We start from the raw sequence: 15,860 nt of genomic DNA, 5'->3' as shown, positions 1-15,860 counted from the left end.
ACTTTGAAAAGTGCTTGGAATAAAGTTTATTATTATTTTTATTACTCTAAATGGGCTCATAATTTACTAAATGAACATAATATTGCAATGAAGAAGAGTTGAAACTAGCGAATGAGACTGAGATGATTAAGAAAATGTTTACTGAGGCAATAAATCAAGTAATGATCGTTCAAAATAAGAGTTCTTTTTATGAGCAACAGACTCTCCCTCTGATTAGAAGGCGCTTGTTGTTTTGCCTTATTTTTCAAATCTGGTAAATCTCCCATCTTCAAAAAATTCAGTCTACATATAACACACATTACAAGCGCAAACAATATAAAGAATTCACATTTCTCCGCTGTTTGTGACAAACTTTAAAAAAAAGTTTGAACCTGTTGAATCCCTGACATTTTCAGAAAATGAACTGTTGGGGTTATATACGTGTTACAACAATTGTGTCTTCATTCATCCGTCTGTCATTGGCAGGTATTTCCTGCACTGACTCCCTGCCTCCATGGGGGTTGTTAACACTGCCATGCCGGCCGCTGTTGCATCTTGCCTGTTGGCTGCAGGCACGTGGAAGCAAAATAGCAAATAAAGTTCATAGCTGAATAATTGATGGTGCGTTGGAGGGGTCACAGGGTGACAGGGAGGATGAGGAGGTGGAAGGAAAATGCCAGCAGATGATCACTACACTCACCTCAGCTTGTGAGGGCTTGTTAGCAGCTGGATTTGAATAGCTCTTTCCTACATGGAGACATGCAGATAATGAGATTTGGGTAATGAGCCATGGTTATATAATAGTCATATTCCATCATTGAACTACAGAGGCTTTTTAATTTAGTCTAGAGAAATAATGGTCTTCTACTCAATTGCTACAGTAAGTAATTTTCAAAGGGGAAATTGAACAGTGACAATTAAAGCACATGTACGGAAAATGCTACACACGTGAACATAAAAAATTCAATAAAAGTGTAGTCAATAATCCTGGACGGCAAAAAATATCCTCAACACAGTAATGGTTGAGCTTTTTTATGAGATAATGAGTTGTTTTAACCTATATTTATCATACTCCTTCAAGGTCACTTCGATATTTAATGATGTACACGCAAGTATAGCCAGTACATTTCAGAGGGAGCGTTTGAAACCTGCTGCAATGTCTGCTTAGTTCTATTAGTTGTTTGAATATATATACCCACCAGTGCATGTATATGTTTGTGTTTGTCGCACAGAGAAGAATAACCATGTGTGTCACAAGCCCAGGTGTTTCCACCCTCTCACATGTCTCCCCCAACTCTTACTCTCTTATGGAAATGAAGCAAATAAAATCAGCTGTAACCGGTAGTGCCTGCCAGATATTCGCTGATTTTTGCTGAAGCATTTTATAGACCTGACCTTGGGGATGAGCAAGAGATGAATTGAGCGGAGGTTATTATACAGAGCGATGCACATTGCTCATGCATTTTGAGCATTTCTTAGACACCTATATAACATATATCTCTGCCTAAGAAGCAGTCAACCATCAGGTTCTGAAAATGTAAGACGCAATGGTGAAATCCGTGTGTTTTTGCTTAACAGTTACTCACAATTGCTGCTATGCACGATTTTCTTTGCCCCCTAATTTCTCATTTTAAGATAGTCTGTTGAATATATTATAATGAAACACCGGGTCTGGCAAAACTTTGGACTGTGATTAAAAGAGGAAAAACCGAGGGAATAGCACAACACGGACCAGCGGCTTCAATTTACATATTGGCTACTGGAGATGACGGATCTTTATGTAGGCCTTCATCTGTATTTATGTGATAGAATACACTGTAATCTTCTGTGTCAAGAGTAAAAACTAATTAATGAAGCAATTAATCAATTATTCCTCAAAAGAAAATTCTTAAGACACTGTTTTTGCACTCTAGTTTGAACCTTCTCACTGTGAAGATTTGGGGCACCAGCCTGAAAGACTTAAATCGTTATCTGAGAAAAAAAACAGATTAGCAAAATACAGGTAGTAACATCATTTTGGGATGAGGCATTGCATTCTTTTCTGTCTCTAAAAGACAGAATGATTTCTAGAACAAGGATTGGCAGATTATGTTAGAAGATGCTGGCCTAAATCAAACTCCCCATATCATTTGAAGCATGATAATAATGAGCAGGGCTTTATTGAACTAAGATGTCTCACTGATCCCTTTGACAAGAGAATCGAGTGTAAATAACACAAACAAGCGCACACTGTCAGTGTCAAAGATCTATAGCCATTGCTGGTTTTTTATTTCACCTTACAACAGTGGACAGTTGATGGTCAGCTGTTTCTTTTGTTCTGAGACTAAAAATCCAAAATCCCCAAACCAGCTGGTGGTGTTTATCATTCCCGCACAAATGCACAAGTTGGCAGATTTGAGCATGCTGTTGGTGGTGTTCTGATTGGCTGCTCAGTTTTTATGCATCTGTACACAAGGAGGTCATTCTGCCAGATGAATGGAGGGACATGAATTCATCTGTTTTTTAGAAAAAGCACCATGACCTCTTCCTGAATCAGCACTTCTGATCAGGTAGACAGTTTATTTAGTGGTTTGCTCTTGTTTTGCTGTAGAATGGTGAAATGGAGTAAAGTTGCAGAATTGGGGAGCAACTTGTGTGTTTTGTGTTTATCCCAGTGACACTGTGCTCTCTGCTGTTTAGCTCAGCATCATTCACGTGGTTAAGATGACTCAGTGACTGAAATGGGAGAAAAATGGATCACGTGAGTTTTGCTAACTTCATGTAGTCTAATAAATTTTGTTGCAACCTTCGATTCCATCAGCTGTCATTAAAGACTTCAGCCAGAGAGGTAGTATTTCAGTGATATCTATTGTAGTTCGCTTGTGACGGCCAATATTGGGGCAAGGATTTCTGTCTTGTTTGGCGAAACCTTGTCTTCTGGCAATTCAGCTTACCGTAAGAATGGATTTGGAGCAGAGAAACATCGACCTTTGCCTTTGTGTCACTGAAATCGCCTTATTTCTTTCATCAGGAGACTATATGAGCTCTACCTCTGTGTGACCTCACAAAGTCTTGTTATTCACATGCAACCACTTTCCTGAAGAAATCAATATCAACATGTTTGGGGTAAATCTAATTAGACTACAAATGGAGACCAGAAAGCTTCACATTCTGAGGATCCTGACATGCGAGATGTGTGGATATTTTACTGTCTGCGGGTATGGGCAGGTAATCATAACTTATGTTGGCTATTAAAGGGGGGTGAGGATCTGGCTTTGTGCCTGCCTGCCTGCTGCTGTGAGTCTGGGCTTTCCCTTTCCAAAAACATGTGGTTTGAGGTAGTTTTAAAAGCAACGATTTACCCTCCATGCTTCATTTTTTTGCATCACCAAGTTTTGGGAAACCGCTTGATAATCATACTTATGTGGACAGGTTGCCAGTGCAGCACCAATAGACAAACTGTATTTTAATAACAAACCCTAGGAAACCCTGCCACTTTCATTTTCATCCCTCCACCATTTTATTCCCCTTTCTGAATAATGAATTCAGACCATTGCCACCTTCTGGAACACATTCTCACTCCCGATGCGTCAACAGCCTGACGGATGAGAAAGGTTTCCTTAGCGTCACATACCGACGCATTAGAACTCCATTCTCGCCTTTTTTTGACGAACATCTACATCTACATCTGTATCTATAACCAACCCAGCCTAAATAAAGGCAGAGTTTGTATTTTTCACATCTTTCTGTCCTGAATGAGAAATCGCGTCCCTCCACTAATGCTGTACCCGAAAACAGGATGCTTCTCTAAGTTTGGTGAAAAATGAAGAGAAAGGGGTAAGGTGTTTAAGGTGTCTTATACAGGCTTAGTAGGGGTCCAAAGGTTCATGGTCCAAAGTAGCCATAAATACTATATGCCTGATGATGCTCAATAACTGTTTCATATGGCACCATTAAAAAGTGTTGTGTCCTCTTAAAAAGGACTATTGGAGCCAGGAATCTCTACGCCTCAGTTTGTTTTGCAGTTGATTATAGTGGAGAAGGCAAAGCAGTTCAGAGAAACTTTTTAAACGAACAAATTCTGTGATGTGGTCTTCTGTTGTTCCCTTTGAACTCACCCTGGAATATTAAATATCTCAGGAACTTACATGCCATCGCCAAAAAAACAGTCTGGTGAAGCTGTAATTGCATTCGTTATCTGAATATGACTATCATTTTTCATCTGATAGTCAAACCTGAGTAATTGCCAAAGAGGGGAAAGTGCTTAAAAATTGGGTTCAGGAAGAGGGGAAATGGAGATCTGTTAGGTTGCTGAACAGCTGGTTTGGGAATGCACTCGGTAAACAAGATAAAGGAGTATACCTTAATTGTGCAAATTGACACCAGGGTTTGGATTCCTTTTTTTTTCCCAAGCTTTATGAGGACATCTTACTTTAAAAATCTCACTATGATCTATATGTTTAAATTTTGAACTAAATTGAAGCATTTGTTGACAGTCGAGTGCAGAACAACACCAAAGCCACAAAAACGGGGTCCAGGACCTGTGGTCTTCATGCTGCTCTCCAGAAGCCTCTGTCTCCATGACTACCTCAACCTGCTTCTTAAATGGAGGACAAAAAAAAGGATCACTTTTCCAAATTTCTCTCACTGCTTTTTTCACCTCTGCACAACAAATTAGCAGAGATTAGTAAAGGTGGAGGTTGTTCCAGATGATATACCTGTGGAGGTATGGAAGTGTCTTGGAGAGGTGGCAGTAGAGTATTTGACTTGATCGTTCAATTGGGTTTAGTGTTCGAGGATGGCTCAGGAATGGAGGAGAAGTGTGCAGGTGCTGATTTTTAGGAAGAGGGAAGACGTGCAGAGTTGTGGTAACTATTGAAATAGTTGAGGAGCCATACAATGAAATTATTGGAAAGAGAGAGAGAGGAAGCTACACTGGGTATACAGGTGGGTGTTTGTGAGCAGCAGTATGGTTTCATGCCAAGAAAGAGAACTACCGATGCAGTGTTCGCTTTGACGATGTTACGTAGTTATGAAGTGCAGAGAGGGTCACAGGGAGCTGCATTGTGCATTTGTCGATCTTGAAAAGGATATAATAGTCCTGGGAGAAGAACTGATGTACTATATGTGGAAGTCTGGAGTGGCAGAGAAGTATGTCAGACTGGTGCAGGAAATGTATCTGAGCAGGGGGACAGTGGTGAGGTATACTGAGGTGGCGAGGAAGGTGTGACAAAGAAGTTCAAGTTGTAAGTAGGAATGCATCAGGGATTGGCTATGAGCCCCTTCCTGTTTGCTATGGTGATGAACAGGCCGACAGATGAGGTAAGATAGAAATCTCCATGGACTAAAATGTGGAGAAAAGTGTCCAGGGTAAAAAGACAGAGCTGATGGCAGCAGAGATGGAAAATGTTAAGGGTTTCTTCAGGAGTGAGGAGGATTGGATAGAATCGTGAATGAGTCCAGCAGAAGGACAGCTCACATTAGATATTTAGAAGATTTAGGTCAGACTGAGATGGTTAGAACATGTGATGAGGAGAGATCGTGATAAAATGTGTAGATGGATACTTAGGTGTTCTACCGGTGAAATGGAGATGCACAAGCATAGGTTTTTTCCTTCCTGTATGAAACAGCAACTGGATCAAATCTGCTCCCTCTGGCTCTCCTTGTTCCCACACGTTCTCACTCACAAGCCTGTGTCAGCGACAGGCAATCCCTTCCTCGTCATTTTTCAACAAACCTGGTGAAACGTCTGTTTCAGGTGCAGTGTCAGTGGAGGAACGCAATTTCTCATTTAGAACTGAAAAATGTAGAAACTATGAACTTTTATTGAGGTTAGGTTTGGATATAAATACAGATGTTGATGTAGACATGACGCGCCAGGTTTGTCAAAAAATGACGAAGAAGGGGTTCTAATGCGTCGGTACGTGGCGAGGAGGGAACTTTCCACATTCGTCTGGCTGCTGAAGCATTGGGAGTGAGAACGTGTTGGAACGATCTCATATAAAACAACCCAAAACACAAGTTCAAGAGATCATCATGGCCTTTTCCACGTTGTAACAAATGCTAATTGAAGGCAATGAAATCAGAAACTGAATGCTTTCACAGAAGGCAGTTTTAGAGACTGCCATTCAAGGGTGACGGTCAGATCGCCCATCTTTGATTAGCTGGGCAGCTCACTGAATAACCAACGAAAAGCCATTAACATTCTTTTTAACACAAGAGTCATGACATAGAGGATTCCTCAGCTTTATGTCACCATTCACCTCACAGGTTCGGGACTAATCAAAACTAAGCCCACCTGTATTTATTTTAAATCAATAAACTCAACGCAACATAAGACTCATAGCTCAGAAACACGTTTCTGTTAACTGTATTTTATGTGTGATTTAAATCGACTTAAATAACGCGAATGATTTTTGTGTGTGAAATCCTGGAACAGATACATTTACAAAGAAACTTCCATGGACACAGATTCTGCATAATTTCTGTAAATATACACAGAAGGATGTAATTGTCATTAACATGCCTTCATTTTACCGCGCAGATCATTGTCTAACATCATTATTGTCCAACAAAACAACCGACTGTTGTAATTCATCGTATCCCAACCACCCTTCAACCCGGGTGACATCAGTATTGCTTAAACCTATCGATCGGGAATTGATTATGTGTGCGCCGGATCAGGACATCAAGCCTGTTGTTGCAGCAGGTGACGGAAAGAAGGGAACGCAAATAGTGAAATGTGACTAAAAGAGGTCGACACGGTCTCACATGGAGCGGAAGTGACTGTTTAATTTAAGCTCAGCGTGCTTCTCATTAGACCATCCGTGGAGGAGATTTCGCCCTATAGGATGCTTCCCATCTCTACCTCTCTTTCTCTCTCTCTCTCTGTTTCAGTCTCCCCTCTCATTGGCTTAATCTTTTTCTCTTTTCTCTCCTCCATATCTTCCTCTCTCTCTCTTGCTCTCCCATCTCTCTATTTCTCTGTCTGTCTCACACACACACGCTCATCGTGCCGGTGCTGCAGTGGATCAGACGCAGAGCTCCGGCGCGCTCGACACCCCCCCCCCCCCCCGACACACACATACACACACACACACGCGCACACACTCACAGCAAATCGTTTCATGTGTTTGAAAAAGAGAGGAGATGTAGACGTTTTCGCCGCATCTTTGACTTTCTTCCTTTTTTTGGAGCAATGTTCTTTGGACCAGTGTTATTCGCGTTTGTTTGCGTAAAAGTCGTGGGTAGAGGACGGGGTGTCCGATGTTTGTGACGGACCACAGACCGAGAGCTGATCCCAGGTCAGCCCACCCGGATGGGTCAAACTGGACCCAGACAGGGAATCGGACTCCTTCCGAAACTTGACTTGAACGGATGCGCGTCCTCACATGATCGCGCGTAAAGTGAACTGTGTTTGACTCCGGACGCCATGTATAATTAACCGTGCATTATGTCGGATGATGCGCTCCCGCAATTATTCACTTCTTCCCGTAATACTTACTTCTTTTTTTTTAAAGCACAATAAGTAGAAATCTCGGAGCAAAGTCACACTTGTTTTTTTGTTCTACCAGTGATCCGGACACGTGTTGAGCTCAGTTTCAAGCAAATACCATAAAACACCGATTTTCCCCCGGCGTGACTTCCGCTGCAGCACCGGGGGCGAGCAGCCCCGGTCCAGCTCACCTTCAGCCATGCCGCCGAGACGCGCCTGTCCTCTCCTCCGGGCATCTCTCATCTTCTTTCTCCTCCTCCTCCTCCTCCGGCCACGGCCGTCCGCAGGCAAGAAGAAGCTGTACATAGGCGCGCTGTTCCCCATGAGCGGAGGCTGGCCGGGGGGCCAGGCGTGCATGCCTTCCGCACAGATGGCTCTGGACCTGGTGAACAACAGGACCGACATCCTGCCGGACTACGAGCTGGAGCTCATCCACTACGACAGCATGGTGAGTGCGTGTCAGAGGAGGAGAGTCAGAGGAGGCGCACACTTGCTGCGCGGTGTCACAGTGACGGATGTGGGCCAAATGTGAGTGAATCGTGCCAGTGTTGTGCTCGTCTTGCGATTAGTTGTCTTTCAAGCTATTCCTTCATGCACATGCAACTACTGCCCTTTTAAAATTGCACCTGCACTTTGTGAGTTGCACACCCAGCTGCACTCAAAGAATCTTATTGCACTGCCAACACTGTTCATATTTATGATAATGTTTACTTCTTATCAGTACATATACAAATGCACTGTGGACAGCAAAGTAGGAATATCACTGTACAGGGAAACACGTTTCTACTGTACACTGTGCTTGTGACAATGAACGCTTTGACTCTTGAATCTTGGATCTTAATAGCAGTTGTCGACAAGGATCATACGAGATACCTGTTAAAAATAGTATGTGTTATTAGATTCATTTCAAAGGCATGTGTTGTTCGAGGCAAGCCGTCGATAAAGACTTATAAGAAAAGCAAGGAAATTAATAGCCATTAGTATCTGTGAGATTGGATAACAAACTCATTTATTGAGTCTTATTAAGTTAATGTGTTGATTTTACTTAGATATTCCAGTTGTTGTTGTTTCTATGATAGAATTTACCCATCTCTTTCTTATTATTTTTGTACGGAATATTCTACATTTTACTGTAGTATCATCATGTATATCACCTTGACTCAAACATGTGGCTTGGGATTCATTTCATTGCCTTTTTATGCGCACTCTGAGTTGAAAATCCCTTTTTATCTAATTAATGCATCAGATCTGTTGTGTAGGTGCATATGTTGATAGAATTGCAAAGTAACACAAGGACTGTTAGAGAGTGGTAGAACAAGTGGTAATTAAATGTAAATATTTGCCCTTAATGCTCTTATACAAATACCAATTCTTCTTTCAGTAAGATGTGTGCAAATTTCTTTTATGCAATCCGCGACTATTATTATGATCGATTAAAAAGAACAACAAGGGCTGTTACCTACAGACTAACTGAATAAATTAGCAATGGGTCATATCAGAAATTAGCTCTGACAGGTTCTTTTTTGGAAACATCGTTTTTTGGAGAAGCCCTGCATTTCAGAGAGAAGCAGCTGTAAGGGTCACTTACTAATATTAAAACTGCCTTTTTAGAAAAGCTACCACACTGTGCTTAGAATATTGCTTTAAATGAACAAACACACAGCTTGCTTGCTCATCAATCATTAATCAGGATGATATTTAAAAATGTCAGCCTTATCAAACACTGTAAATATAGTGCATCACACACACACACACACACACACACACACACACACACACTAAACACACACATCTCACAGATTTTTCTTGCTGCCCCAATTTCTACACTGATGTAGAGTTTAATCAACAGGCACATTTGTTTATCCTATCACAGTGTAAAATCCATTTTCTGAAGGTTTCTAATTGTTATTCAGAGATACCAATATGGTTTTTTTTTTTGCTCCTAAAAGTAGCCACATGGGGAGAACCAGAGACAACAGTAACTGGATAACAGTTCCGTCTCCTCTCTTCAGGGTTGTTATCAATCGTGCTGCAGCACAGATGCCTGGAGAGAGGCAGGGACACCAAACAGTTAACTGTAGGGTCTGGTTAGAAATTTGCTACGAGCTTTATTCTGATTGGTGTACACGGCTCTGCATTGGAATCCTGTTTAACAGAATAGCAGTGAGACAGATAGAGTGTATGTGTGTATGTGTATGGGGGGGAGTTGGCATGGCAACCCACTTACTCTTGAAGCCAACCACGGAAACAAATAAGGTTTCAAAATATGTGTGCAAATTCATACAGAGGATGTACACAGAGCCGATAGGACGCTGCACGCTTATCCACGTTCTGCTTTGCACGCACCTTGTTTCTTACAATCAAATGCGAAACAGATGACATGCATGTGTCTGCTGTTGTTTTTGTGCATCTTCTGATTACAAATGTTGTGGACCACGCAGCTACAGCTGGAGCTGGAGCAGCTAAAACATAAAGGAAAAGCAATGCCATGACTAGATTTCATAGGGATAGAAAAGACATCACTCCTTGTTTTTCAGGAATCACTGGCGCCCCCGGATCAAGACTGAGATCCACATCCTTTGAATAGAACAGCACAAAGAAGCTGGTATAACACTGTCTAAGCGATGCCGCTTAATTCCTTGAATTAAGTCAAGAGGGAATGTATTGCTCTGGCTTTGGGTACAGTGTGTTTGGAAAGAGGTTTTCATTTTCTAATTGCAAACGTTTTTCACCTGGCTAGAATAGTAATGAGGATCTTACCCTCTGAGCAGAAGAAAAGCAATTATACAAAAAGGGATTAATTAGCTATGATATTTCCACGCTGTTATTACGACTCACTCCAGATTCTTATTTGGTTAAAGAGCAAATGCCCATCATGTGAGCAAAACTTTGTTTAACAATGAGATTAAGACAAGGGCATAACTGGCCCTTTGTTTGCTTGCATCTTATGATTGAGATGAGAGAATTATAATCATACAGCCGATCTACTTGTCCTGAATTTGTTATCGTGAGGAGGAATTTTTATCGCGACTTTAAAGTTTGGTGGTGATATTGAATAAGAAAGTAGCATTTAAGTTTGACTTTGACTCAGCCTGTGCCCCACACACGTTCCTGGCCATTTCAGGTTGGGGGAATCAAGCGATGTCCTCGGCTTGTTCAACATTATACAATATTCATGAGGCTCAACACTTAATCCCAGCCTGTCCTTTTAATGGATGCAGATACCCCATGGTAGCAGAACGGCTGGTTTCCTCGGCTATTCTGGTGACAGCATCAGACTATTTACAGCCCTCTGAGATCTGCACACATGGACAGACGCGCACACACATACAGTACACGCAGACACACTTTACTGGCAGGCCGTTGCCATGGATATATCAAAGCCGAGACGGCAAACTTTGATCAATTATTAACAGTGATGGAGTGACACAGTGGAGATACAGAGAATTGGGGGAAACAAGGTGCTTACCTCACTTCTGCTCTTTATTTTAATTGGCAGTCGTGACACAGTTTCCCGTCCACTGTGGCAGAACCAGTATTCATCACTGGTCCTCATACATGTCTGCCCACATATATGCCATGACTAAGGGTGCCAGAGGAAATTATGGGGAAATTATGAGATGTAGCTGTGGAAGATTTTAGATTCAATGCGAAGCCTCTCCCCTGGGCCCTAATCATATCCCCCTTCACCCTCTTTTTTATAACATTCAATCTGGATTGTAATTAGAGAGTGTATTATGACAAGCCTGTGCCTTCCCAAGTTGTCCTCAGCCTGGAGAACTGTCACTTTATTTCAGAGCTTCTGGGATTTGACTGATGGGAAGAGCTACATAGGCATGTTCAATGTGGCACCGAAATTGGCTAAGGGAATCCCAGCACCGAGGTCAGAAAAAGAGTATGCTGTCTTTAGCATACATATGTGCTTTGTACCTGCACACGTGCAGTTTTGAGGCTACTAATATACATGCACGTGTCAGAGAAAGTGCACGGCATCATGTGCCATGTCAGTGTAGCCTCTGTCACAAGGCAACAAGGGCGAGATATGAAAATAGAAATGGAGACAACCCCGGAGGCTCGTAGAGATGGAGTCCTTCAAGAGTAGCAGAGGTACCCAAACCTTTATCACACACCTGCCAGCACATCTGGTTCCCTCCTTCTCTCTCTTTATTCATTTTTGAAAGGATGGTTTGCTTTTTCAGATCCCATGCACCTTGTTCCAGTTTGGATTCTGTTCAGCCAAAGGTTTCATTTTGAAATCCCAAAGAAAAATGAACTGACTGAAAGGTGCTAGCATAGAAGTGTAATCCTGTTTGCTGGCTCTCTTTTTTATTTTTATTTTGTTAAACCTCCTGAGTTTAAAAGATACCTTTTTAGATATTGTGTTATTTTTAAAATCAGTAAATAAGGTCTATATGTGCTTGATGCTAATCCAATATCTGAAATGATAAAATTGAAAGATTGGTGAACTAGTAGTTTATTTGCCCCCCAAAATTAGATCCAGGAATTTGATATTGATTAGTCTCTAATTCATTCCCTAAGGACGGTGTAAAGTAAAACCAAATACAAGATCACTGTCAAATTTGTTTAAAAGTCATATCCACGGAAGCTAATGTCCTCAGTTTATCCTCTGTAATCCATGTCACCCTTGAATAAGTAGGATTACCATTAGTGAAGTGTTCTATAAAAACAAATTTAATATGCCACATATATGAGACTTTCTTATGTGTTTGAAAAAAGCAAAATGGGCCACCTTCGTGAATAAATCATAATAAAAGATATGCAGGCCTTATAATACATAAAATAATTTTAAATTAAGATATGCTATTGGAGGAAATGAGAAAGTCTCATATGTTTTGTCTTTTATATTTCTTTCCCGCATGGAGTACGAGGAATAGATAAAATGTGTCAACTGATACGGATTTAGACAGGGTTTCTATAAAATATGTTTGGGGCAGGCTGCAGGATGTTGATATTAAGGATTGACTTCTTGTCTGATTTTACATTCTTGTATTGTGCTGCTTGAGAGAAGTTTAAATTAAATGCACAGCCACAGGATGTGTCCCAGCTTTCCCACGATAAAGAAGAAATGCAACTTTATTTTTATCTACTATTTATGAATAATGGTATGAAATCCTTAGAGGTTCTGAGTATAAATATCACTGTTTCATTCAAGACTGTGCAATTAGTTGAAAAATGTTTTTGTCGATACCGCCAGCCACCATCCAAGTGTGAGCATGAATTCACATTTCTATATGCACTGATGTTACTTCCTTACTTTTTTAAATTTGTGAAAACCAAACAAACCTTCTGATATCATCTTTTGTAAAATTAAAAAACACAGAAAGAGGATTGAAAAAGGATGTTGTAGGATTTGCTCAACGCACTTAAATACACGTTACCAGTTGTAATTAATTCGAGGCAAATTGAATGGAAATAAGCTGTTATTTGTGAAGCTATGGGGTGACTGATTGATTAAATAATTCAAAGTTAATCATAGCAGGTAATTAATTAGCACTCATCTTGATATAGCTAAATCACTGTAGCAGCAGCAAGCTCCCTCTCAGCATGCAACCAGCCCACAGCCTCAGTGACAAAGCACACAAACAACCCAAGGGCTCAGTGGGGTTTTATAGGTCTGTCTGCATCCTTCCTTTTCTTCATGATGTCATTGCACAAATTGGGTTCTTGTGGAACAGGTAATGTGGACGCCCAAAAGGATGCAGGTTTGTTTACCAGCAAAACTCGCAGCAGCCTTCGAACTACCGTGGCAGAGGGGAGGAAGTCTCATGGTCCCGTGATTGCTTTGGAGGAAAAGCTTTAAACTTCCCATGCAATCCAGCGCAAGGTTGCATGTCTCTGTAAGGCATCGATATTTCGAAGCACTCTTTACACTCCATGCTAATGCTGTTTAGCTAGAGCCCCGGGGACATCAGTAGTACAGGAGTCGAACAGGAAAACAGAATCACGATTGAGCTGTACACCAAGGCATGGATGCACACCACCTTCATCCTGATTCCTGAAGCTCCAATTAGTTCAGTTTCCCACCTTTGGACTAAAGCTGGGTGTCAACAAATAACAGAGCGTTTCCACTATCATTGTGGAGTTTTTCAACCTGAATTTCTATCTGTTTTCACAAATAGGTGCAGTGCAGTGCATTTGCAATACACAAAATGCTGAGGGGAATAAAAATGCAGATACCGCTCTATACTGCTCGTCACACGTAATCCAAGTCTTTGGGAGCCTGGACGTGAATTTGACTTGAGAGAAAAAAAAAAATCGATGTGGTCGACAGTTGACCACTCCAGGGTGTGCCTTGGTTTACAGACTCGGCTTGGTTTTGGATAACTAAGGATGTGATGTATTAGACATGGTTGGATGATTTTATTCGTATTTGTTCTCAAATATAGTAGGATCGAGGAGTAAAGGGTGAAATACGTTTCTGCTTACATAGAAAAGGAAGTACTTGGAAATAAACAAAATACATTTTCTGTCTGGGCTATCAGCCATTATTTATCTGTACCAGTAGTGGCCAGAATTACATGCATCATTGACCCAGTTAGAGTCAATATAGAACACCATATTGCGGCGTTTATTTGAGAATGTCATTGAGCCATTTGCACTCATACATTCCGTATTTAATTATCGAAATGCATTTAAAACCCTGACTTTTTCTCTGATGAAATGACACAAATTTAATTCCACCAAATGTGTCTGAATCAATGGAAAATACATCCATCAATAAGTAACTCAGCCATTCCATACATTTCTGGGTCTTGAGTGGTGATTACCACTTCAGAAAAAATCACGGGTCTGTCTCAAAGGGCCAATTCTGTCATTGAGACAAACACCCCAATCAGGAGCCATATTGCTGAATGCTGTCATTGGCTGTTGTATGATTATTTGTGTTCCTCATCTGGGGAGTTGTTTTTTTTTTCTCTTTTGCCTCAACCTTCATGTGTGTGTTTGTGTGAGACTGAACTCTTCTGTGCTGAATCACTAAATGTGTCAGGCCAGTTTATCTGTGAATCTGTTGAGCGGCACAGAGGCGACGGCCTGTCGGTAATCTGTCTGACAGACTGCTGATGGATCATTCCAGCCACACTCGCACGCAGACATACTGTAAATTGCTTTATTAGAGGGTTGTAATGACTTGTGATGGCTGATGTTATTGTGGTTGGAATCACTTTTTTCATCGTTTCAGTATTGTAATGTCTTGACAGATTGTTCGGGGTCTTCGGCAGGGGTGTGTACCCAAGTAATGATACACACTGATTTGATCCAGTGTTAAATTAAAGTAGTGAAAAGGGAACCCAAAGAGTTCCCGTCAGACCGATTTCGATGTGCACATTGGGTCTGCTCGTTCAGAGGTGTGATTCGCATTCGCTGGAAATGGTCTCACCTAGCGTGTTGAGGCGTTAACATGAGTACCTTAGGTGTTTAGCATTGTATTTTGGAATATAAACATGGAAACTCTTGTGTCATTGTGTTGTGTTAATTTAACAGGAACACTCACTTTTACTGTAGTATTGAGTCTTTCTATCAGCTCTGGGTGAGGATTGACAGGAAAGTCTGCAAATTTAATCTTGGCCTTCTTGCTAATGAAGCTGAACATTTATATAACAACATTATTTATCAAGCATTCTTTTGACACTCTTTTACATACAGTCACTAAATTCACTTTTAGCAGATGCATTGTTATTTGATAACATTTCTGAAATACCAGTGCATTTTTGCTTTACATTCATAAATTGTCAAAAACTGGTTGGCTTGTATGGTCCGTACAACATATGACACAAGTTGTTTTTCTATACTAATTCAGTAACTAGGTGTGATTTTCATCAAATTATATTGCTAAGTTGTATGAATTACGAGAAATCAAAATACAATAAATAGTAAAGAGTTTCAGGACTACATGATGACATTACTTAATATCAGATATTTACAGTTTTAACCTAACATTTTAATACTGCTACCGAAGCTGCACTGTCACAATACATGAAGTGTTGTACGTGTTTCTTTATGATACGTGCTGGCTGTGTGGAAGTTTACCTTTTCTTCACCAGCTTCTTTTCCCTCTATTTGTTTGCTGCTCCAGGCTGCTTTGCCGGTTTCCTTAATTTTAATTTTTTTTATTTTAACTTGACCTTCGCTATTTTCTGCCACTGTTACATGTCCTCCTCCTGCTAGCTGCTCCTTTCCTGTCATATTATCATTAGCTTTTGTTGGCTACTGCTACTTCAATGTGAGGTTCCTTTACTTTATCTTGTTTTATTTTTTCTCTAGTCGGTTTCTGTTTGTGGTTGCGTACTTCTCTCCCACACTTAATTTACATTTCCCATTCCATGTTTGCCTCTCTTCTCTTTCCCATCACTCTTTCTCACTATAATTTCTTCAATCTTCCTCCCTT

The 15,860-nt window shown here is 40.8% G+C and overlaps 1 protein-coding gene across 2 annotated transcripts in view; it reads left to right on the top strand.

The window, feature by feature from the left end:
* The window catches only part of gabbr1a (gamma-aminobutyric acid (GABA) B receptor, 1a), a 76,701-nt gene that overhangs the window by 18,042 nt on the left and 42,799 nt on the right, over nt 1-15,860 (top strand). For both annotated transcript variants that reach the window (XM_086153583.1, XM_086153582.1), the window contains exon 7: nt 7,741-7,901. In XM_086153583.1, the coding sequence (XP_086009709.1) occupies nt 7,741-7,901 (161 nt within the window). The remainder of the gene's footprint in view (nt 1-7,740; nt 7,902-15,860) is intronic.

The sequence above is a fragment of the Fistularia commersonii genome, chromosome 10, assembly GCF_037954325.1.
Source record: "Fistularia commersonii isolate RoL2024-O1a breed Wild chromosome 10, RoL_Fcom_v1.0, whole genome shotgun sequence".
NCBI lineage: Eukaryota > Metazoa > Chordata > Actinopteri > Syngnathiformes > Fistulariidae > Fistularia > Fistularia commersonii.
The sequence above is the reverse complement of the archived record's forward strand: the minus strand, read 5'-3'. Positions and strand labels throughout refer to the sequence as shown.